A 24,228-nucleotide genomic window follows, 5' to 3' on the forward strand; every position below is an offset into this window, starting at 1 on the left:
ACACACACACACACACACACACACACACACACACACACACACACACACACACACACACACACACACACACACACACACACACACACACACACACACACACACACACACACACACACACACACACACACACACACACACACACACACACACACAGTTACAATGTTGTCACTTCTGTTCAAATGCCTTAATTGAAGCCACATTATTTTGATGCTGCCCATGGTAAATTAATTTCAATCTTCACACAGGGATCATGTTTCTTTTTGGGCATTGCAGCTTCTTAATGTGATCAAAGGCGAACCTTTCTACACAGGCGAAAACATCCAGGAATGAAAGAGCATTATTTACGTCACACATTCCGAACTCAGTCTGTGCTCTAGGGACGGAGAGAGGTAGACAATGCGACTAACGCTGTTCAGATTTAATACGGATTAGGGAAGAGCATATGCAATCATTAAAAGATAAATACTGATTTTCACACTGCAATAAGCTTAAAAAGTCACACTGCAAAGGTGGGGGAAAACAGTGTGACTCACTCTGATCATGAGGACAGCCTTGCGGATGTCGCGGATTCCATCATATACGAGACGGGAGGCGTCGATGAACTCATTCTCATCAACAGGTTGTGAGGGATTGGAACTCAAGGCCTCCACTGCAGACTCCACTTGCTCTGTGAAGCGTGGCATGACTGAAGGGAGGTGAGACAAGGGTTGGAAGAAGAATGGGGAAAAACACAAACAAAGAAAAAAACACCAATGAAAATTCACTGAGATGAAGTCAAGAAAGCAGTGTGGTAGACAAACAGTGTAAAGGCATGTTTTTATATCACAAATATTTGAAAAGACGGACAGAACAATATGTAGCATAAATGAACCGTTTGCTTTCACTTCCAACACAAAACCACAACAGAGCCAGTCGGTTTGTGAGAGCGTTGGCAATAAGGTGAGATTCTCAATCTATTTAACATCCACCTGACGGATGAAATCTTACACCATTGAGCTATTTATTCGCTGCCTTTTATGGTTGGAGGACAAATATTATGGAAAATTCTGAAGGAAATAGATCAAATTTTTCCAACATAGGCTGTCACAAAGCCGCCCTAGCGGCCATGTATTTTGCCCAACTGATTGTATAAAAACAGCCCCAGAGGGATCTCCAGCAGCATATCTGCATTAATAAATTTCTAAATCGGGATTTAAATTTAGATTCAGGATTCAGTTGGAACTCTGTGGGAGAGGCACGGATATAAGGATGGAGATGTGGAGGCAGAGAGCAGCATTAGTAAGAAGAAATGAAACAGAGGACTGTTTGTAACCTGCAGGCTTGTGTGCGAAAATTGAAATTGGTGCTGTTGCAGAGTCCCAGTGATCTTTATACTCTCTTCAATACATTTTATTCAGCCACATAAAGAAGTTACGAAATCACATGTTCCGTAAACGTTGTGAAATATATTCATGCTTTGAATGTGTCAATGTAATCAGCTTTTTGCCAGTGGAACACTGTAAATTAATATATATCCAGACATGTACACAACATTACCACATTTTTAAATTGATTATATACACACACACACACACACAGTATAATTGTTACACAGATGCGAGTGCATATTGAAGGGTGACTTTTTAGAGATTTAAGCTGAATCTCATCACATTACTGTTGACAGGATGTGAGAGAATCTGAAAATAAATCCCACTGAACTCTGTGTCTCCAGAGATCGTCACCTCTCTCTCAGCCTCGGCTGAAATCCTTCTTGAACTACAACTCAACACTTCCTGCTGTGCAGAGTAGTGTCGCTTGAGTCAGAGGCGCTTGAATCTCAAAATGTAGCACTCACAATAAGTAAGGGAATAACTGAGAACAGTCTCAACTTCACTACACAGAAACTGCACTCTACACCCTAACTGCATATCTGTAAGAGTGTTAGCTTTTTTAATGCCACTAGCATTGAAATTTTACGTATGCACAACTACTACCTCGCAACCATGTAAGGAAATGAGTTAAAGACGAGGGAGGAATTTTTGCCCCTAACACTCACACACACCGAGCCAAAACATGGAGCATCCCTGCAGGGCCCACTGTATCCTGGTTTTATATGGACACATCAGCTATTCAACAGAAACCATGGGTTCTCCCTTTAGAATCTGTTAATTGTTACAAATACTAAGGCAACATATATGCTGCAATAATTCAAAAGCTACGAAAGTAATCCTTGTGAGTCCACGTCAGAGTTATGACAAAGTTAAGGGACCTGAACACTCTGTTATTAGTCAAATGATTTAGGAACAAGTACATGGTGGATTATATTATTACGTTTTTATGATACCTGTGTTGGTGAGGAGCTTGGTAGCCTCCAGGACCTTCTCTGTGTAGACTCCAGGCTCATAATTGTCCATTTCACAAGTGACCACGTGGACGACTCTGGCAGCTCGGCCTCGGATGGCCCCGGCAGTGCGATCCAAACCATCCACATCTTTCTCCTGCAGAGCGATGACACACTTATTCACATCCTCCAGGATGTGGTTCTCTGGGGACAAAAAAACAATGATGCAGTTAGTAGTGTATACTTCTTATTAAACACTGCTCAAAACATACCACCAGCCTGCCTTCACTAATTGTTTTTTCATCTACAACATGCTTTAATAAAAGTGGAACATGTTAATATGAATAATAATGAGAAAATGTAGTAAGGAAATTCTCAACCGCCATTCGGTGTTTGCATAGGACTGAAATTAAGAGGGCCACTGGGAAGCTTGAGTATATGATGGCGAGAGCTGTAGACAAATTCTCTGACTGCTTATTAATGGGGAGCCTGTAAAATGCAAATGTCCACTGTGTAAATTACAGTCTGTCCTTGGCTGGAGGTGAGAGGAGTCAGTCTGCTTAATGCTTAATGAGAACTCTTTAAGAGTATGCCTGACAAACCATTTGTGTGCTTTAACACATGGGACAGGATGTCAATTTCAGATGCAGTTCTGCTGATGCTTCAGTGCTTTCCCCTGTAGAAACCAATCAGCCTTGGTATGTATGGCTCTCATCACAAAAGACTAATAACGCAGATCCTTCACAGCTGTTTTACCTCCTCTTAAGAATGCTCTTAAAAGCTTTGTGCAAATCTATCTCAACCTTGACCACAAGTGCTGTCTACCAACAAACTGCCTGCTTACACAGTTTAAAACGTCAAAGATGCTCAGTCCGAGGGAAATAAATATTTTCTTTTGTCCGTGCAGACAAATGCCACTCACCAGACACACAGAGGAAGTCGTCAATGGATGTGATGTCATCAACGGCATCAGTGAGGACGCGAACCTGCTTCTCCCACTGCTCCTTGAACAGATCCATATTGTCCTGGGCCACCTTACTGTTGGGCTTGGCAGCAAGGGCTAACGCTGCATTAATCACCTGTAATAACCCAATTACAGCCATTAAAGCTCCATTACAGCATAGCCCTGAGCCACGACATTTGCATAGGTTGATTGCATGAAGACCCCCACCCACCCACCTCAACGTTGTGACTGTAGCATCAAGCCAATTCATTCCTGGGAGTGATTGACTGAGTATAGACACAGGGTGTTTTGGAGGATTGATTGAAATAAAACTAATGGCTGCTTGTTTTTGGGGGAAGAAACATCTGCGGGTATCAAAGCCCCGGATGAATGGGAGTCATTAGATGAGATTAGAAAGAGCAGTGGCTGCATAGTTGAGGGAACTGGCACCGCTCAAAAGTGCAGAGGAGGGAGTGGTATATGCATGGCAAGAGGTAAGAAAAGATGGGCTCAATGATGGACACTTCAGGTATTCAGATCTTCAGGTAATGATGTTTCTATTTCTTTTCTCCGCAGCTCTAGCCCACTTCTCCACTGTATCTAATAAAGTATGTATGAAATCAAAACCAAAGGATCGGGTCAAACCATTTGCAGTTGTTTGTGTGTGTGTGTGTGTGTGTGTGTGTGTGGGTGGGTGGGTGGGGGGGGGGGGGCAATGACAGACAGAATAGTGTTCAGAGAGTCCAACACAGGTGAGTTGATGCTTTGATCAAATATTAGATGCACAAAAAAAGTGTGTTGCTCTACGCAAACAGAGATTCCCAATTTGTCTCATTCATAACTTATTGCATATGATTACAATTAGATGAATTGAAATTAGGTATTTTTGTCTACAAAACGGTTCACTGGGAGAGGAGGCGGGGGGGGAGGATTGCCCAGAGGCTAATTTCTAACTCGCCAGTACAGAGACTTGGAATTAATTTCCCCGGTAGCATTAACTTGGTTTTATGGTGTTATGGTCCAACAAACACATATGAGTGTTTACAGATGGAAAATCAATGGAGGGTCCTAGCAACTGCAACTAGCTGTTTTTTGTTGTTGTTGTTTGTTTTTTCTCTAATAACCACTATCTTTGCAACTTTTACCCTGTTTACACTTCGCATGGCATTGTTTATGGTGCACCCCAGATGCACTGAGGACCGACTGTGATCTGACTGGCTAAACCTTTTCCCAAGGTGGTCAGGGACACACTGTAAGAATATGTGACTATAGTCTATAATAACTGAAGAGACTTTGTTTATTAACTGCTTGGCAACTCTAGTAGAAGACAAAGTGGAAGTCCCTCAAAGAGTTGCCCTCTCAATGAACTTGGTAGAAGTTGGGGTAGAAATGCCTGGTACCTGTGGGCAAAGAGTTTCCAGTTGAGATGCTGCCATGCGGACCAGCTTCACTCCCTCCTCATTGTTGGAGATGGAGCACGCCAGGTTGGCAACCTATACAGAAACGAAAAAACTCATACAAATGTAATTTTTATCCATAGACAGAGGACACCGGCTTATTCTGAAAAAATAACAAATAAAGCAATACATAATCAAACTTAGATAAGTTCATTATGGTAGCCTGGTTTAGAGATTCTTCTCTATCAGAAATTGAGCAGCTCTGTAACACAACTAATCCCTGTGGAATACAAAAACACTGCCGAGGATTAATTTATCAAGATGCTAAAATGATACAATATGAGGCCAGAGAGGGGAAAAGGGAGAAGTAGGTGAAAAAAAAAAGCCAAACTACTAAATTAATTGATAAAATATAGGGTTTATATTTGTTTCCCCAAAAATAGTACATTTCTCAAAATGCAAATGTGTGTTGTAGCTGTAGCTACAAGGACGGAGTTGTTCTCTGCAACTAAATCACAAGGCTGCCAGATTGCCATTACACTCCTGGATCAGAGACGCAAATATTCCTGACACTTTCAAAAGCCGAGCCGCAGAGAGGGAGCCGGGGTGCTGAAGTAAGCAAGTCTTGGCTTCGCGGCTGCCAACATTTATGGTTTGTGAGTATATTTTCATGTATTGACCAACAAATCAAGTTCTCCTACAATTATTTGTACATGTTCTTGCATCTTCCAGAGTAACAGTATGCTTCGACTCATACTCGAAAAATTTAGGTCAGAGACTTTGAAGATTCCCATTGGTTGGTTGGGATGTGCTGGCAACAACCCTGAAACAGAATGCCTCGGATGGGAGGAACTGTGCCAAAGTGGGATTATCCAATAGACAGAAAATGTGCTGAAACATAATCAATTACAAAGGCAGAAAAACAACTGCTGATTGCTATATAACAAGAACAAGGACTGAAAAGCTTTTTGTAACAACCTGGCTCTTATTTTTGTAGTTACAGCAATCAATTCTATATTATTTCACCGTTTTAAGATCTGGGTCATGCAATGACAATTTCTAATATGTTGTAAACAAAATCAGAGTTTTGGGGAGTGCAAACAGAACTGTAATGATCAAAAATACATTTTAACATTACATATACGTTTACAACTATACAAGTCAGCAGGACGTTCCATTTGAAAATCAAATAATTTTTTTATAATGGACAGCTTGGTTATTAACTTTAACATTTTTTTTTCAAATGAAAAGGTTACGATAACTTATTTTTATTGAATCTGTGTGATCTCATTGCTCATGTTTGCCCTATTGAACTCAATTCAAGGCTCTTACAGAAATATTTTAAAGCGTTGGTGGTGAAATGCCTCACTGGCGAGTAGTAGAGAGTAGTAGCGAAGTGAATGAGTTAAAGAGATCCTCTCCACTTCACTCTCCCCAATTCTAAAAAATGTCTACCTCTGCCACAGAATTCCTTAGCCATTTTTCTGACGAGAGGCACTTATTCCAGCACACTGGTGAAGCATTGAATCACTGATATAAACATATCCTACATAACTATGCAAACACATGCAGAGACCTCAGGGAGACTATTCAGTGACGCCAGAGGAGTGGTGACAGGGAGCGGCTGTACCCCAAAACACTGGCACTTTATACGAGGGCCCTCTACTTTTACTTTCATGATCCTTCACGTAAACCTCGCTCTCATTCTCAATGTGGTGCCACTGGGACAGAAGCCATTCCAATGAGGAAACTATACCCTCAAGTCAACTAACACCCTTTCACTTGCCATGCTAGGGCATACCTTGTAATGTGTCAGGGAGTTGAGGTCTGTGCAAACAATTAGAAACAGATTGTAGCAGTCCTTAAATTTCAATTTTTTTCCATGGATAAAAACAGCAACAGCTTTTAACAGGCTAGGAAGTTATCCAGCAATACTATTTCATTCAGTCGCAATATGCATGTCAAATCAATTGAAATGAGTAAGGACCAGCAATTAAATTCTGCTATCTATGAGGTACAAGAAGGAAGGGCATGCCATTAACTTTAAGCTTATGGCCTTGTCACAGTGAACTGTTTTTGCTGTGCCATCTCTTTAACCAAAATTCTGTGCACACTGGCTGAGTAGAAATGCTGTGTAACAATGTAACTATTCATAACATGATGTGCATCATATCGATTTAAATAGATGACATGACTAACAGAACTGGTTGTGATCAGAAACGTGTGCCACTACTGTCGGATTAGTCCAAAATGATGCACTGACCGCACAGCCAATGAATCACACTGTGCCCCACATGTTATACTGAACAATCTGTAATTTTCGTAGTAAAAACACTAAATACTTAGAGAATGCAGAGCTGAAGGAAGTCTAGCCAGACATGGGAAGGGACCAGATCGTAAATATTTCCCCTCGGCTGCCAGGAGAGGAAAGAAGATAGGAGAGGAGGAGAGTGTGTTTTGGAAGCTAAATATGCAATGTCATCATTGTGCTAAATAGAATCAGAGGTAAAAAATGTGTAGCTGTAATTCTTTTTTAGTAGTTCCGGGTAAAAGGGTAGGAGACTTGATAAAAAGAGGTAATGCTTAAAAACTGAAAATCAGTAATTTCTATTTTCTTGTCTCATTTTTATCAGAATAAAAATCTTCCATATTTATATTATAGATGCAGGAGAAAAGCATTACACTAGAACCTCACGTTGTTCATCATGAATTAAATGTTAATAAAATGTTAATAAAAAGAATATCATATTAGAGTACATTTCTGTACTCTAATTTTAGCCAAGTGCAATGATACTACAAAATAAAAATCCTAGCATAGGGTTCCACCAGTAAATTGGATTGATGTCATACTCCATCAGATCACTGACTTGCCATGTTGCAAATCTCTAACTTATTACTCCAAAACATCTAATCAAAACAGAATATTAACTTATCTAAATGACATAAACCAACCTCCAATCTAATGCTACTACTCCCTCTTTGCCTGGTTGGGACCCCTCAGTTTGGTGCATGTCAAACTGAATCCATTTCTTCATTCCCACCAGTCTTCAGTTGTCAATCTTTCCACCCCATCTTCTCATTAGGATGGACAAGATACTTATTTTGCCATAAGGACAGAATGGAAATGGATTTACAGTATCTGATGAGGACATTACAGATTGTGGTATAATCAGCTGCCTTTCTAGTTTAAATTCTTCCTCTGCTACTGAATTCTCCAACGCACCCTGGAACCGTTAAGAAGATGGCCTTGAGGAGAAAAACACAAAGCTCAGTCTATTTCCCCCCCCTGCTCTTAAGATGATGAATTCCACTGCTAATAAATGTTTATAAACAGGGGGGAAACCATTAAACCACTGGGTTTGGCAGCAGATGTCAATATCAACATTTACTGCTATGGCATTCCGCTCCAATAGGACTAAAATTGAGCTAAGCTTGATAATATCTGGGACAAAGTGAGTAGACTATTAATGCAATGTGGAATATTTTATCCCAATTACCAAGGGCAAAGCGCTCCAGTGGTGGCAATGTAATGCAATGCCTGGAATCAGGCCAAATAATCTAGATTTAATTCATTCAGAGATGAAGAATTGTGTCAGCATACATTTCGGTAGGAGTTGTATGGAAATCTGTAGGAATTTTTGTTCTCAAGTAAATAGAACTCAAAGTAAAACGTATCTAACTCAGCTTCATAAAATAATATCAACACCAGGTTTCAATAGAATGATGTTCTTACAATCAAGGGTAGAGACGCTGCTTAAAAGGGCCAAAAATAAATGTGGGTCAGTCATAATGTCGCTTTTAAACAAATGTGTGTGAGCTAATGGATCATTTGCCTTTGGGCAGCCTACAGTGGCATAACTCATGAGGTCATACACACAGCCTGAGATCAGAGGCACTTTTCGTACCTCTGAATATAGGGGATATATTACAATTACAACATATTGACTGACTTATGAGTAACCAAACAATCTGTTACTTCTCATTTAGGAAATTGCGACACCGTTCGTTTATCTGGAAGTGACCTACAGTACGGTTTATACACACTTTGCAGAGCGCATTTGCTGTGAAATGTCGAATGTCATTTTCGGTCAGAGGTGAAAACCAAGAGTAACCTACTGTGACTAACCTAGTGCTCAGCTGAATGCATTCACGTTAGACTGAATTTTGATGGGGGGTATTTTTGACAATCCTATTGGTAATTGGTAATTATATTAGCTAGTGTTAAAAAAAAGTTGAGCATTAGCTGACAATGATAAAATGCAGCATTGGCTGCTCCTAAAAAGATTGTAACTCCTAGCCACATTGAACGATTTAACACATCCAACATCTGCATATTTCATTACACACAATAAATAAAATATAATTTGGAAGTAATTAACAGTAACGTATCAGCAACTCGGTGCAATGTTGAACTGAAACCCCATTACAGGACTTTTTTAAAAGATTTTTCTGATAAGAAAAAAAGAAAATTTACTGATAACAATACACTCAACTTATGCAGACATATGCCTCAATTTACGAGAGCAAGAATTCATCAGCGCCTGGTTGCATCTGCTCCTGCCTCTACATTGCCTTTGGATGCAACCACATTTCCTCTAGGATTAATTTAGCATCATTTTGTTTCTTCGTGTTAATGAATTTCATATATTTGATTTAAGATTGATTTAAGTTTACTGTTACCAAGGAATGATTTACATAAGAGAAACATAGGCTTTCAATTGAAAAGAAAAAGTGTTGTGTGTGTTACTGCAGTAGGAGTAGGAGTTTCATTAGATACAACTGTAGCTAAAACTATAATAATAATAATAATAATAATAATAATAATAAATTTAATTCATTGAGCACTTTTCATTGCTAAAAGAAATCTCAACTAAACTGAGCTACCAGGCAGTTTTAGCAGTAATAAAGTGAAATCACGATCTACTGTAACGATCAGACCCATGTGGGGGATTAACTCACGTTTTCTCCTAGATTTAGTTACATGTGAATTTATGTATCGTCGGTTTATTTATCATATTCAGACGTGACAATTCAGGTTCAACCAACTATAACACAGCATAACAACTATATGCTGTTCAATTGTGTAGATACTTAGAACTGTGAATCCTTATTTATGTCTTGCCAAAACATCCTGATGCTGATGAAAAGTTAATTAAAACTAGATCAAGCAGGCAGTCTATAGACATTCTAGTTCATTCAATAATGGATAAAAGATATAAGAAAAACTATTGCCCAAAGCTAGAACTGTATGGTGTTATTTGTCAGTTTTCCTTCAGATTCATTGTTAACATGTAATTACTCTATTTGTCACTTAATATGTGGGAAAAACCCTTTGAAGCTCTTCATTTTCTCTGCTTCGAAGGACAGCACACAACACTTTCAATGCAAATGCATTGAAGTTCATAGTGAGAGGAACTCCATTGCATCCAAATGCATTTAGCAACTGGGAAAAGTATTTACATTTAATGCCATTCATCTAAAACATCTGTCCTTCTGACCACATCTGTGCTCTTTCATATTACCCACCCAAGTGTTATAAGCAGGAGTGGTGATCGAGCGTTAGGGAAGTCCATCAATGTCATGCTCTAATGCCACTTCTGACACTGTGGCCTTCTGGAGCTACTTAAGGGTCGACTCCCCAGTGTGATCTCACTTCCTCTGAAGCTGAAGCGGTTATCCCAATAAATGCTTATGCTGCCCTGCTCTTGCTGGACAAACCGATTCAGCTAAGCTCATGGCCCGCGGTGGAAAAGTCTCTTTTAAATGTCAGCATATGATGGTCTGACAAAGGCATTCTAGAAACTGAATGAAATATCCCTAATGAGGTCAGCTGGTGATTTTGTTAGCATGTTGATCATCTGAGTCCATAACTTTGCTTTTGCCTTGCACCTACATTCATGTTGCCATGTAGCAGCAATGATAACTTAAAACCTGTCATTCCTGTTAAGACATGAGACCACACCACAGTAAGAGATAAGAAGGATGCAGTAGTGCAGTAGTTTTAAGATATTTATCTTTATAGATTACTTTAGCACACGTGGAGTTGCTCAGTAAGAAGTCATGGGTGGCAAGGACAATATTTTCCCAGAGGTAGCATTAGCTGTGAGTTGTGGTTGTTTTCACTCCTTCAGTTGAGCTTAAATATTTGATTTGTGCTAATAAATTGCAATGTTTTTGTCCGCTGCCTATAGCATCACTGCAACAGATTAGAGTCAGCATTGCCTTTAATTTACAAAATCCTGCAAGAAAGAATTTTCTCTGTGTGTATTGTTGTGTGTGGCAGACATAAACACAAAGAGTGACAGACAAAGACCGTGACTACAGAAAATAATTTCAATGTTTAAGGCTTTGTTTTCATCAGGGGAGAAAAAAAAGAAGAACAAAAAAAAAATAAATCGAGATTGTTGTTTTTGGAGGCCTTGTAATCCTGAAGTTGTTTCACAAGGGAATCTCTGATAGGAGAGCCACAAAGGGTGAACGTCGAGGCTGGATGAAAACTGATATGTAATATAAACCAAGTTAAAATGCCCATAACCAGTGGGACAAGAATTAAAAATAGGAAATGTGGTGTATTTGGGTCACAAAGATTTTGACTGAGGAAGAACTGAAAATCTGACATTACCTCGATAAGCTTGTTGGCATGCTCACGGAACACCTGTGCATATTCCTTGACTTCTTTCTCGTTTCCATTCTTGGCAGCTTCGATCAGGACCAAGAGGGGAACATTAGTCTCCAGGAAAGAGTCGGAGACATGGTCCATTACAGCTTTACGCAGCTGTGAAGTAAGAAAAAAAAGGCCAGTGTTAAAATAATATATCCCCTTGTGAATATACATTAATATCTTAGAGCAAAGCTTTTTGACCTGACAACATTGCAAACCTTCCCTTCATAAACAAGATAGCGACACCAGACTCACAAGAGGATATCTCATTATCTTTATGAGCCTATAGCAAAAACATAGTTCAGGTGAAAAATTATATGTTTTATTTACCTAAACGCTCAGTAAGCAGGGTGCATTTATTATGCATTTATTTCATACATAAACATTGAAAAAGTAAAAACAAAAAAAACCTGTCTGCGAAGGTCTCTGGTTTTTTTCGTCATCCTGTCGATGGCCGTGTTCAGAGCATCACTCCTGTCTTTCCTTCCAGCCTGAAACATGAACATAGGAGAGTAATTAGTATCGTGGTACTGTGATAACTGTTTCAAAACGTATTTGCTGCGGATGCTTATATAAACTTGCAATTGGATGAGAACAGGGATCACACTGAATTTAATCAATCTGCGTCAGAGTCTGAAAAGATTAAAGATTCAACAGACTGGACTGAATTAAGGCAAAAAAAGGAACAAATCTACAGATGAACTGTAGTCGGAATTTATAGGAATGTTAAAAGTCACCCATCGCTCCTACATGGTTCCCTTTTTAGCCCATTTGTTGTCTTTCTTGCATTCCGTCTTTTTCTTCAACTTTTATATACGACCATGAAAGTCTGACAACTGAAAAACGTTGTTTCACCGCTCGTGTGTGTTTGGTGACTAAAATGACAGAGTCTGCAGCAGTTTGCAGCATTTTTCAAAAAGGCTCTGCTCTCCCCATAATCTCTTCAACCTGAGACTTTCAAAGATTTCCATTTCTGGGATTGAAACACAGAAGCAATGATGCTGTTGAAGAAGGAAATCTAGAACTAGAATGAAATTTATTTATATGCCATCATCAGCATGGAGTCTACTACTGGCAATAAATACAAAGCAGCTGTTAAAAGGTTAATCACTGTGACAACATGTGGCTACAATGTATTGCAAAACTGAAAACAATATTCTATTCTCGACATATTAAACTCCAATTTTCCACTATTATTTCTCATTGCCAATTAGAAATGTATGATGGTTAAAGGGTTGTCATTCTCTTCAAATTGCATAGTACAAAAATGTAAAGTAACACTGCAACACCACAGACAGGGGTCACGCAGCTTAGCACTAGGCAGCAGTCAAAGCCCAAACCACTTCTCCCCACTGAGAGCAGAGAGATTTTCAGTCATATTCTGCAAACTGGTCAAGCAGAAATTGAAAAACTAAAAACTTTTAGGAATGATGGGGAGATGGAGCAGGAAAGAGAGAGTGAGAGACAGATAAGACTGACAGATACTGGACCGAAATAAAAAATAGTGCAGAATTAGATGAACAGGAAAAGGCAACAGAGAAAAGGCAAAGAACCAGTTGGACCCTGGGCTGTTCCATCCCCCTTTACTTGCTTAAATCAATTGCGACATATCACATGGACGGTGGTGGCATGGACCTAGCCCATCCCCCACTACCCTTTGCCCATTGAGGGGTTGTATACATAGTTAAGGGCTGGGGAGCTCCAACGGCACTAATCCCCTGGGTTGTGGTAGGGCTTTAGTCTGCTCTAACCCTACTCGCTCAATCCTATTTCATTCATGCCTAGCCTATATTTTATTTCCACGCCAGAGGGTTCTAAAGCACTTCTTCTTCAGGTGCTTATTATGGAAGCAGTTTCCTGCGGGATCTTTTATGATACTCAAGTGAGTCTCTATCCATCTCCTTCAGGACAGATTTAGGAACATCCCGTTTCTACAAAACCCGTAGTCCGCCGGATTATGGAAATATTCAGAAGAAATAAAGTATGCTCCAAGTGTCAAATGGTCTCTGAGCTCAATAATTTAGCTTTTTTGTATTTTGGCAAATTAACTTAATCCTATGTCCATTTATTATCTTATATTATTTTCTTCTGCTAAATAAACGCTTTTTAAAACAGCTTGAATTCCAAATGGAAAGCTAGTACCCATTAAATAAAGGGAATATCCAACATGCCCCCTGAGATTTTAGTGTTTTTCCCCATGTTTTCCACACTGACATTCAGCAGAAGAGTCCCGGCGGGAGAAGTAGTCTAACACAATAAATGTGGCAAATGACAGCAGCATGCTAGTCAGCTGACCTGGAAAGTCAAGCCAGATGTTTGTGTCGTCCTAAGACCTGAGAATTATGCAAAACCATTAATTAGGACATGATTTTGGTGATAATTCCCAGGCTCTCTACACAGTTCTGTGATTTTGCGATGCTAGTTAGCTTTGAATTATTTAGATTTCAATAATAGAAATAGAACATTTGTTTCAGTTAGTTTTTCACCATCATCTGCCGCCAAAGCACAGATTGAGAATTTATTTTTTCGCTTTGATTAAGTACAACTAACATTAACCATAACCCTATCTGCAACAGGTAAAACAGGATAACATAAATGAAGAAAAGATTTAGGATTACAGTTAGTGTGCTTCATATGCTCTCAGGTATCAAGGCTGCTTTAAATGTAGTTCATTGCAATTTACTTCACATCCATCTCCTCCCCCATCAAATAATTACAGAAGAGTCTGCATTTTAATACACTGAATGACATAACATTCTGAATGGTGCTTTAAATGGTGCTGGGGGGGAATAAAAAAAAATTCAATGTGAACAAAAAAATGATCTTGTTAACAGCATTTGAGATACTTTGATCTCACCCCGCGGATCACACCATCAAGCAGGTATTCAGCTATTACATGACGGCAACCATTACATGTTAAGAGCTAGCTTAATTCAACTGAAGAGCAGCTGGTCATACATCACATGCCAGTGCTCAAAAATTAAGGCACTGCACTCAGGATATGTAAATTATGAATATAAGCCAGACACCCCGTGTAAGCACTGCTATAGCATACTCCTATGGCAATGCAGCACAGCCCACCACCCTGTTTATGTTCACTAGAGTCACTTGTTATGAACAAAATTTTCCTTTGTTATGCTATTTTGTTTATGTCTCAGTTATGCATTCATACATAGTGCATGCAGAGCAATGGCAAAAAGATGCAGAGATTTACCACTGTGGTTAATTTCAACAGCAAGCTGCAGCAACACCTTCAAGATATCAATATTCTGATGGTGACGAGCCAGTGAGAAGGGGGGCAGGGTTGGTGGTGTGGGGGAGACAGTGGGAGGTGGGGTAAGACTGAGGGTGCACAAGCAGTGTGTATGAGGCAGAGAGCAAGTGACTGAGCGAGAGAGTGAGAGGGTGTTTGTGTGTGTGGGAGGGAAAGAGAGAGAGAGAAACAGTAGTGATGATCGACGCCAGGCTGCCACCACTCTGTAGCAGTGAGTGGCTGCAACAAAAAGCACAGAATAACATCCCCGACTCCCTGCTCTGGTGTTTTCTCTCTCTCTCTGCGTCTCAGCTAGCAGACGCTCACAGCGCTGCAGAGGCTATGCTGAGACTGAGCCGGTGTCGGAAGCAGGATCTCTGGCTGCCATCAACAAGTTAGGGTTGGAAGACCACAGCCATGAAAGAGAAATACTTGATCTTCAATTAACCATTTGAGCGGACATCATTGCCTCGGACGGGAAACAAAAGGGTAAAAAAAGGAGGAGAAAAAAAAAGGAGAAGGGGGGGTCTGTTCACCGGAGTCGCTCTGGATGCAACTGATCAACTTAAAAATATATTTATAAATATTTATTGCAACGATTTGTAGGATGAAGGAAAAGATTCCACCGTTTCTATAAGCTTGGATTTTTAAGGACTCTTGAGGAAAAACAACAGGAATAAGCGTCATCTTGGGACATGGAATTTCATATTTTGTTTCATCTGGTTGGGCTCAGAATTGCTTTATTTCCGAAGAGGCTGATTCCTTTTGTGCTTATTCAAAAGGGTTTTTTCCCTTTGGATTTTTTTTCCGTCTGGTTGCTCCAAGAGTCTGCGGAAAAGGACAGTTGAATGCAGCCTCCGATGTGCACAAAAGAATGGGTAAGTTAGTCCCTTTATACGGCAGGTCAGGACATGAATAGGGAACACAAGTAAGAGCAAGGGAGGCTGAGGTCTAAAAGCTCTTCAGCCCAGTCTATTTACTGCGATTGTCCTTCATTTTCCGTTCTCCACCGACCTACGTCTTGTGAATAAACACTTTTTAAATATCATTAGAATTCAATAGCACACCTCTTGGGTGATGAAAAAAAGAACTTAATTAATTGAAATAAAAACGAAAGAGTCAAAGGATGACAGCATTTTTCAGCTTGCCCCAAAAAAATATTTACGGGAAAATTGATAGATGAATGACAGTAAGCAGCAGAAAATATGTATTTGCCAAATCACAGAGCACAAAAATGAAGGAAAAAATAGCTTTAATGAAAAATAACATTGGAGAGGAAACAAGTCCAGTTCATGTATGTACCTCATGAATGTATTTGATAATTACTTGCAAATGTTAATGATATCTTCATTAAACCTAAGCTCGACAAAATCACGTTTATTTAATTGTGAAAGTTGTCAATGTAAAATACCTGAACCAGTGTGTGTGTGTATGTGTGAAAGAACGAGAGCACACACACAACAGCCCAATCGCCCCCATGAATTAGTAATAAGTGCTCTGCAGACATTAGCTTTCCCGCCCCACAGTTCATTTTCTTATCTTTGAACCCACCCAGGTTTCCATTCAAGGTGGCCATTGGTGGGACCTGCACCAGAGGCTCTGTGTCTGTGTGTGATCAGCATGCTCCTCGTGTGCCTGCTGCCTCCTGCATCGTGCACGACCTGCCCTCAAAAATGCCGCTGTGAGGACCTGCAGTTCTACTGCGACACCCAGGGGCTTCAGGCACCCCCAGATGGTGTGGACAAGGGGGCTCTGGGGTTGTCACTACGCCACAATAGCATCACTGAGCTCAGCCCTGATCAGTTCTATGGATTCAGCCAGCTCACCTGGCTACATCTAGATCACAACCAGATTACCACAGTACAAGAGGATGCCTTTCAAGGGCTCTACAAGCTGAAGGACCTCAATCTGAGCTCCAATCGTATCACCAAGTTGCCCAACACAACCTTCATCCACCTCATCAACCTCCAGATATTGGACCTGTCCTTCAATCAGATGACTGCATTGGAGCCAGAACTGTTTCATGGACTGAGGAAGCTCCAGATACTCCATCTTCGCTCCAATTTACTTCGCACCACACCTGTCCGAGCTTTCTGGGACTGCCGTAGCCTGGAATATCTGGGCCTGAGCAGCAACCGTCTACGGAGTCTGGCCCGGAATGGATTTGCTGGGCTGATTAAACTTAAAGAGCTCCACTTGGAGCACAATCAGCTGACCAAGATCAACTTGGCCCATTTCCCTCGCCTTGTTGCCCTGCAGTTTCTATATCTGCAATGGAATAAAATCAGCAACCTAACTTGTGGCATGGAGTGGACCTGGACCACTTTAGAGAAGCTAGACCTCACAGGAAATGAAATACGTGTCCTCACATCTGATGTGTTTCAAACGCTGCCAAATTTAAAGATTTTGCTGCTGGATAACAACAAACTAGGCAGCTTGGATCCCCAAGTCATGGATATGTGGCAGTCTCTGGGCACCGTTGGGCTGTCTAGCAACCTCTGGGAATGTACCAAAAGGATTTGCTCTCTGGCCACTTGGCTAAGCACCTTTAAGGGAAGGTGGGAACATTCCATTCTCTGTCATAGTCCTGAATATGCCCAAGGTGAGGAGATACTTGATGCCGTGTATGGATTCCAGCTTTGTCAGAATTTTTCAGCGCCAGTTGTTCAGACCATTGGTACAACTACAGACGCTACTACAGCCACAGAGATCACAAGCTCCCTGTTTGGAATTATGCAGCCGACCCCCACGCAGGACTATGCAGAGGATTTTGGGAGCTTTACCACAGTTGCTACCACGACAACTACAACACAAACACCACGCACTGCTCAAGCAACTACTGCTACATTGGAAGAGGCAGCAGTAACGGATGACTTCTCGGCAATGGACAACACTGTAATGACTCAAAGGGTGATTATTGGAACTATTGCCCTTCTATTTTCATTCTTTTTCATCATTTTTGTTGTGTATATCTCACGGAAGTGCTGCCCTCCCACCCTGCGCCGGATACGCCACTGTCCGGCTATACAGAACCGCAGACAGATGAGGACCCAGCAGCGGCAGCCAATGGCAGATCTTGCAACACAGGTACCCTATAATGAGTATGAGCCCAGCCATGAAGAAGGGGCACTCGTGATCATCAATGGCTATGGGCAGTGCAAGTGTCAGCAACTGCCTTACAAAGAGTGTGAAGTATGAACTCTTATTTATTCCTAGAGCATATGGTTTCCATTTGACCATTTCAGATGATACAGGGTTTGCTTTTTTGATTTTTTTCCAGTTTATGTAAAAGCATTATTTCTACCAGTGAGATTTGAGAATATGTCAGAAAAATTCAATGCTACAATGACAGAGGTGGGACGTGGGAGTAAAGGGATGAGGTCGGGATAGTCACAAATTTATTTTTCTATGAATGCAAGGTTGTTCATATCAGGCAGGGGGCAATCATTTTAAACAAGAAAAATTGTAAACTGTGAGATTTGTCTCCACATTGTCTCTATATTCTGCAGCACAGAGAGAATACTTAGCCACAAAGGCCCACTGCTTACAGAATACATAAAGTTGAGGAATGTGATTTACGTTTTATTTCTTTGACAAAGTTAATATTTGAAATCATGTTTATAAATGCACCACATGCACTGTAAGCTAGTCACTCAAACACTGGGACAAATTAATAGGATCAGTCATCAAAATGTTTTTCTTTTACAGCTTCATTGTTTTGGGAGAAGCATGATACATTAAAGGCTGCTAAGACCAAACTCACATTCTTAATTATAAATGAAAAGTAAATGTAATCACTGTAATAATGTTACAAATACAAATAAATCCTCTCTTGAGGAGAGAAGAACGCTATTCGGTATAGAGGAATCATAATGCCTTCTAAAAATCAAACATCAGCCAAAGAAGTGAGTCTATAACTTTCCATCAAACCAAAAGGCTCTCAGTGTTTCCTATTTACAGAATTTATTTGGGCAGCTCACCCACCCAAAAAAATAGCTGTTCTAAGCCAAAAGGGGATTTCATTCTTAAGGGAAATGTGGGTTTCTTCCAAAATTTCCTGTGTGCAAATTTAACTTAAAAGTGTGTACTGATTGAAAACACTGCCGGAATAGCACATTTCTGTTCAATTATATAAATTGAAGAAATTACCTACTTGATCAGATGTTAGCTCGTAAAATACAATGCTGTACTGCATCCAATGTTGAAGCACCAACCCACAAGGGCCAACTGCCACAAATAAATTCTTAACCTGTGGGAAACACTAAGCATTGTTTGTCTGTGGTTATCTCCAGTATGCTACACTGCTTAGCAAAGCACATGGATGACCTTGGACATCAAGAACAAAAACATTAGACGTTAAATGTACTATAACTTGTACATGGATTCTCTAGCACCCAAATGCCATACACACTGTGACAATAACCATTCCAACAGCTTAGCCTAGTAAGTACAGTTTGTTGATTTGCCATTACATACCAGGATCAATATACAGACAAGCTAGTGTGAGATGTGAGGGGAGCAAGTGAATAGGATAATGAACACCGCAAATACTAGAGAGGAGGGCATTTCACTCTGAAAATAAAACCTTTCCCCGTAGCCCAGGCTCTTAACTGCTTAAACTCTAATCAGGACTGACAGGCTCAAGATTGAACCAATTACAGCAAGGCAAAAATAATCTAATATTCTCTCACCCACACCAGTGATCTAGCAACATTAGGTTCTTCAACCATTCAAAAATAGTTCCAATAGAATCTTCCTCCACAACACACAAAACATAACCGAACCTGTTATTTTAAGAGATTGCTCTTGTTTGGGATACAGAGCCATCATTTACAGTCTTTAAAATAGGGTTAGGGTGAATGATGAATATGAAAGAACTTCCTTGGTTAGCAGTCACAAGTGTCAAGTTTAACTGTGGCTAATACCCTGAAAGCAAATGGAAATCTAGTAATAAGCAAACAGCAAGCCTGGGTCAGGACACATTTGTATGCAGCAGGGAGAGGATGTGCATTAGCATCAGACTAAAGCTGCTGCCGCAGCTCCGCACTTCTTTGTGTTCAGTTTGGTGGTGGGGGCAGGGTGAAAGAGAGAGGAATTAAGAGGAATTGATGGGACGATGGAGAGGGGCAAGTAAGGGGTAATGTCGTAGTTTATCAAAACCAATGGGCATAGCTTTGGCTAAGTAAAGGTAGTAGAAATAGAAATGATGAATACTGACTGACAGCATCGTGGGCTTGAAATGCACACTGAACAAACAGCAGCAGCGGTTTCATAGATGGTGAACTGATGAGCTGTATTGAGTGTTTGTATCGTGAAAAATAAAAAAGGAATCGAGTAAGAATCTTCACCCTTGAAATCAGAATATGGCACTTTCTGGACAGTTATACTTGTGGCTATATTTAACAAAGTCAGCCATTAGGACAGCAAGATGTCACTGATAGCATGGCATCTTGAAGTGAGATATCTGGTTTTGAGCAATTAGGGTGCAGTCTGTTGGCTGGTGCCACTTGAGGTAGCCAGGGGGTAGCATTTGTGACTTTGTCTCTCTGGGGAGCCTGCCACATTTGGCTTCAAACTTCTAAATGAATGTTTGTGTCAATGTTTCTCTGCACATGCTCATTGGATGCCTGCAACGTCTTCTACGGTGTGTAAACCAAAACATGTGACATCTCACATTTGAATTCAAGGAAAACCACACACTGATCATACCGATTTCCAAAGCCAAGCAACACCACTTTGTTTCTAACTTTACTTTCTTCCAGCACTGCTTTTACTGTGGCCCTCTAATCTGTCTTGCATGTTCAAAATTTTAAGTTGAGTTGAATATTTCTTAATGTCATTCAGCAAACATGTAGGGAGACCTCATTTTTGATAACTCCAAGAATGGGGATGTATGTGGAGTTCCTATAAAAGTTTTGTCAATCATTTGAAATTTCACTGTTTAAGACTACAGTTGTACTGAGTGACTGAAAATCCACAGAATTTGTAGAAATATGCTTCCCTTTGCACTCTGGCTCTTTGTAAACTGTTTTTGTTCCCTCTTGTCATCCTCTAGCCCTGGTCCCCATCCTGCCTAAAAAAATAAAAATAAGAAAAACCAAGTGAACAAATCCCCCTCTCTCTTATCCAACCTCTTTGTGCAAAATGAATGCTTTTCTCTTCCCTTTTTCCTTTTGTATTGTAATATGTACAATTTCATATCTGTATAGTGGAAAAGATGTGCCAAACTGAAAAAAAAACATTTTCCCCCCAAAACATATATTTTTTAAATAAAATGGTTATAATTTAAAGAGTGTTTGCTAAATGATGGATGCTCACAACATGGTTTGGTCTTTTATCCAATTTTTGGATCAATGTATAAATCTGACACTTGAAAAAAACAAAAAAACTTATAAAATAAACACAACTCTTGATGACGGTAACATGCAACAGTATATTGTGACAATTCATAAGTTATGTGTCAATTATAACGTTTCTAATTACACATTTCTCATACATTTTTACTAGTGACAGTTCAAATCACTGAGGTTTAAGAGATTAATTCAATTCCAATTTTCTTCCACCACTGAATGTCAACACAATGATTAGATCATCTAGTTCACACGTCGATGTGATAAAAATAATTGATTTTGTGGTTTTTCAAATCTCATATTTCACGAAGAAGGGGAATAACTCTTAAGCATGCCTGGATCCTACATTGAGTGGATCCTAAGTTTTTACCCATGTACCCACTATTGTAAACAAGCTTGGAAACCCTGCCTTCAGGCAGAGTGATGCAGTGTTTTAACAGTTCTGAATGTGGAAGTTAAAATAGAAAAGTGCAGAAAAATCTATGCTGTTCACTATCACAATAACTTCTATGTATTTTGCAGTATACTGCAATAAGAGGTCTGAAAGCTTCAACATGAGGGCCGGAAACTACTAAATACATATATTTTTGTTTTTGTTTTTAATTAGTTGCTTAATTGTTTAATCAATTAAGGGTCAGATTTTAGTGACATTGAGGCTCCTTAGTTTCCAGATGCCAACAATCCTAACTCAGGGGCAATGAATTAATGATATTCACGTTGTTTTTTTAAAAGAAAGAAAGAACAGGCTATCTAAAGGACATTAGACTGTGTGTCTACGTCTACAGAAAAGCCATTTTTTTTCGAGGGAACCACTTGTAGTTTGGTGGTGAGGTGGATGCTGTAGCACTCTAACCATACCCACTGCTGGTTGTGTGGTAATAGCCACTACAAAACTTATATACTGAACTGATGATAACTAGTGTCTATGGAATACTGATCTAATGTCAGTTTGGAAATGTTTGAAAATATGCTGCAGTAGTTAATTACTGTACATAAAGAGGAAACCAAATAAGCAAAAAGGAAAAGTTTCATTTAACTGCTTGAGATATACAGTTTCAGTTAAGTAAAGTGATATGTATACTTTATTTGAAGGCAATACCGCAGCAGAGGCTGTTATGCGATTGGTTGGTTCTGTTTGTTTGTTGGTTAGGAGGATTAGCCAAAAAGTAATGGACAGATTTGCATTGAAATATGCTCATAGCTAGGATGGTATTTTCAAAGATGCAAACATTGTGAGGAATATAGACCGACATGGCTGTCCTGCTGTAAGAGGCACTTCAATTTTACCAGCTCTTTTTTGATGAGGCCTACAGAAAGCTCATAATTAACCTACAGCGTGTACCCAGGCGGGGGAAGCACTAAACTGATGAGTCTGACTGTGGGGTCTTAGTAGTCTGGAGGGTACAAGGAGCTCATGTATTCTTCAGGTATTCATTATGAGACCTCCAATAAATCTAGAAAATGCTTAGGAAAGACATATTGATCTAGACTCTCATCAGCAAATACACCCCTAATGTATTTATTGCTTAACACATTTAAAGCCATTCCTCAACCACATCATTGAGGGGATTCAAGCGCAAACAATAGAAAGATGAGCTACAAAAAAGTCCCTTTCAGGCTCTTTGGACACTGGACATGGCTAACTGCATGCTACATCATCAACATTTTCAATATATATATTTTTAGATTCAACATAAATTATTTTAAGAACAGCATTTGCCACAGACCCAGGCAGAAAACGATTCTTTAAAACAGCTTTACAGAGTTTCAAATGCCTATAGAACTTAAAGATAAATTCAGCTGCATTTTTCCTGAAAAGCAATTCAAAAGGTCTTGATGCGAACACTGTTAAGCCCAGGACAGACAGTAGTGACATTTACAAACTCTTTCCAGCAACCATACACTGACGCAACTTTTAAGATCAGGGCTACCATTTGCAAAACGGTAGATATTAAGCTAATGCATGTCTGATTATAAATATGGGAAAGCAAAAACGAATGAGTCACTTGTAGAACAGCATAATTACTGCTAACTATGAAGACTAGTACTGCATCTCAAATTAGAATTGTACATGAACTCAAACAGGGTGGTGTTGCCTCAAATCCAACATGGCCGCCATGCACTCACCGAAAATCCCTCCCCTTCCTCTACCATAGCCAATATGGCAACCATGGACAGTGATGCTGGTGGCGTCCATCACTGATGATATTAGTAAGTGGTTAACTCACTCACTCAGGTCAGCTGTCAGAGTTACAGAGCATAGTTCCAGTCCTTTGCTTGTCTTGGGTTAAAACATTGCCAAATAACAAAAAATAGGCACTCCATACAGAAAGTCTGTCATTGCTGCTTCATACTCAGAAGTCAATGTAAGGTCTCAAATTGTGATTCATCATTAAATGCAATACACTGCTCAAAGCATATGCTGTAAGTAACCTACAGCTCCAACCCCAGCCATAGCCAAACCTTGTTTTCTGTGCACAAATAATGGATGACAACAAATATCTATAGGTTATCAAGTTGAACACACCAATGTTTAAAAAAGGAGCGTGCATATTTTTTTTTAAAAGGTGTTTTTTTTCTTCGCTCAACATAAAGTAAAGCAATCCCCATTCTCCTTTGTCATTTAATATCCTGCTGCCAAGGTCAGTGGCATGTCTGATGATGGGACTTGCTACAGCTGAGTATTAGAGTGAATGTGTGTGTGCATGTTAAAATATGCATCAATGTGCCTTGCCTTCCAGTGAGAAATTCATCACAGCTCAATTCACTTCAATTCAGTGGCTCACATTCAAACCAATATAATTCTCTTGCTCCAGACACCTGCAAACAGCAGCTTCTAATTTTGGTTTTCTTCACATTTTCAACAATGGCTGTGCCCCCGGCTGGAGGACATTTGCTTATTAGACTTACCATGGTAAGAAACAGCCTCAAAAGGGTTTAATAATGTTCAGAGAAAAACACATTTTTGTTGATTTTATTCGATTTGTGCATGAGATTAACTTATGATAGTGTTCCTAGAAATGTGTAGCGCTTCACATTTATCTCCCCATTTACCGCAAGTTAGTTAATTTTTATATAAATAATGATTATGTGACTGAACTGATTATGCAGTTTTCCCACAGCTTTTGGTTCACTCTCACTTCGGTCACCAGCATCAAAAAAGCTCTAAAAATCCACTACATATTTTTATTTAATAGGCAACTGTTTGCTTACATATATGCTTCTCCCAAGTGGCCAAAAACATACATCATTTTTAATTATTACAGATGTAAATATGTGTTATAAGTTAACATTTTGCTGAAAT

General features: G+C 39.8%; 2 protein-coding genes across 5 annotated transcripts in view; one reads left to right on the forward strand and one right to left on the reverse strand.

The window, feature by feature from the left end:
* The window catches only part of ctnna1 (catenin (cadherin-associated protein), alpha 1), a 69,871-nt gene that overhangs the window by 24,981 nt on the left and 20,662 nt on the right, over positions 1 to 24,228 (reverse strand). For all 4 annotated transcript variants that reach the window (XM_035649406.2, XM_035649407.2, XM_035649405.2 and 1 more), the window contains exons 8-13: positions 11,732 to 11,812; positions 11,283 to 11,435; positions 4,664 to 4,756; positions 3,243 to 3,399; positions 2,324 to 2,524; positions 534 to 685 (exon numbers count right to left, since the gene is read on the reverse strand). In XM_035649406.2, the coding sequence (XP_035505299.1) occupies positions 534 to 685; positions 2,324 to 2,524; positions 3,243 to 3,399; positions 4,664 to 4,756; positions 11,283 to 11,435; positions 11,732 to 11,812 (837 nt within the window). The remainder of the gene's footprint in view (positions 1 to 533; positions 686 to 2,323; positions 2,525 to 3,242; positions 3,400 to 4,663; positions 4,757 to 11,282; positions 11,436 to 11,731; positions 11,813 to 24,228) is intronic.
* Positions 14,685 to 21,003, forward strand: lrrtm2 (leucine rich repeat transmembrane neuronal 2). The gene is made up of 2 exons (XM_035649409.2): positions 14,685 to 15,452; positions 16,130 to 21,003. The coding sequence occupies exons 1-2, from the start codon at positions 15,449 to 15,451 to the stop codon at positions 17,770 to 17,772; spliced, it is 1,647 nt and encodes a 548-aa protein (XP_035505302.1). The 5' UTR covers positions 14,685 to 15,448; the 3' UTR covers positions 17,773 to 21,003.

The sequence above is a fragment of the Scophthalmus maximus genome, chromosome 9, assembly GCF_022379125.1.
Source record: "Scophthalmus maximus strain ysfricsl-2021 chromosome 9, ASM2237912v1, whole genome shotgun sequence".
Classification (NCBI taxonomy): domain Eukaryota; kingdom Metazoa; phylum Chordata; class Actinopteri; order Pleuronectiformes; family Scophthalmidae; genus Scophthalmus; species Scophthalmus maximus.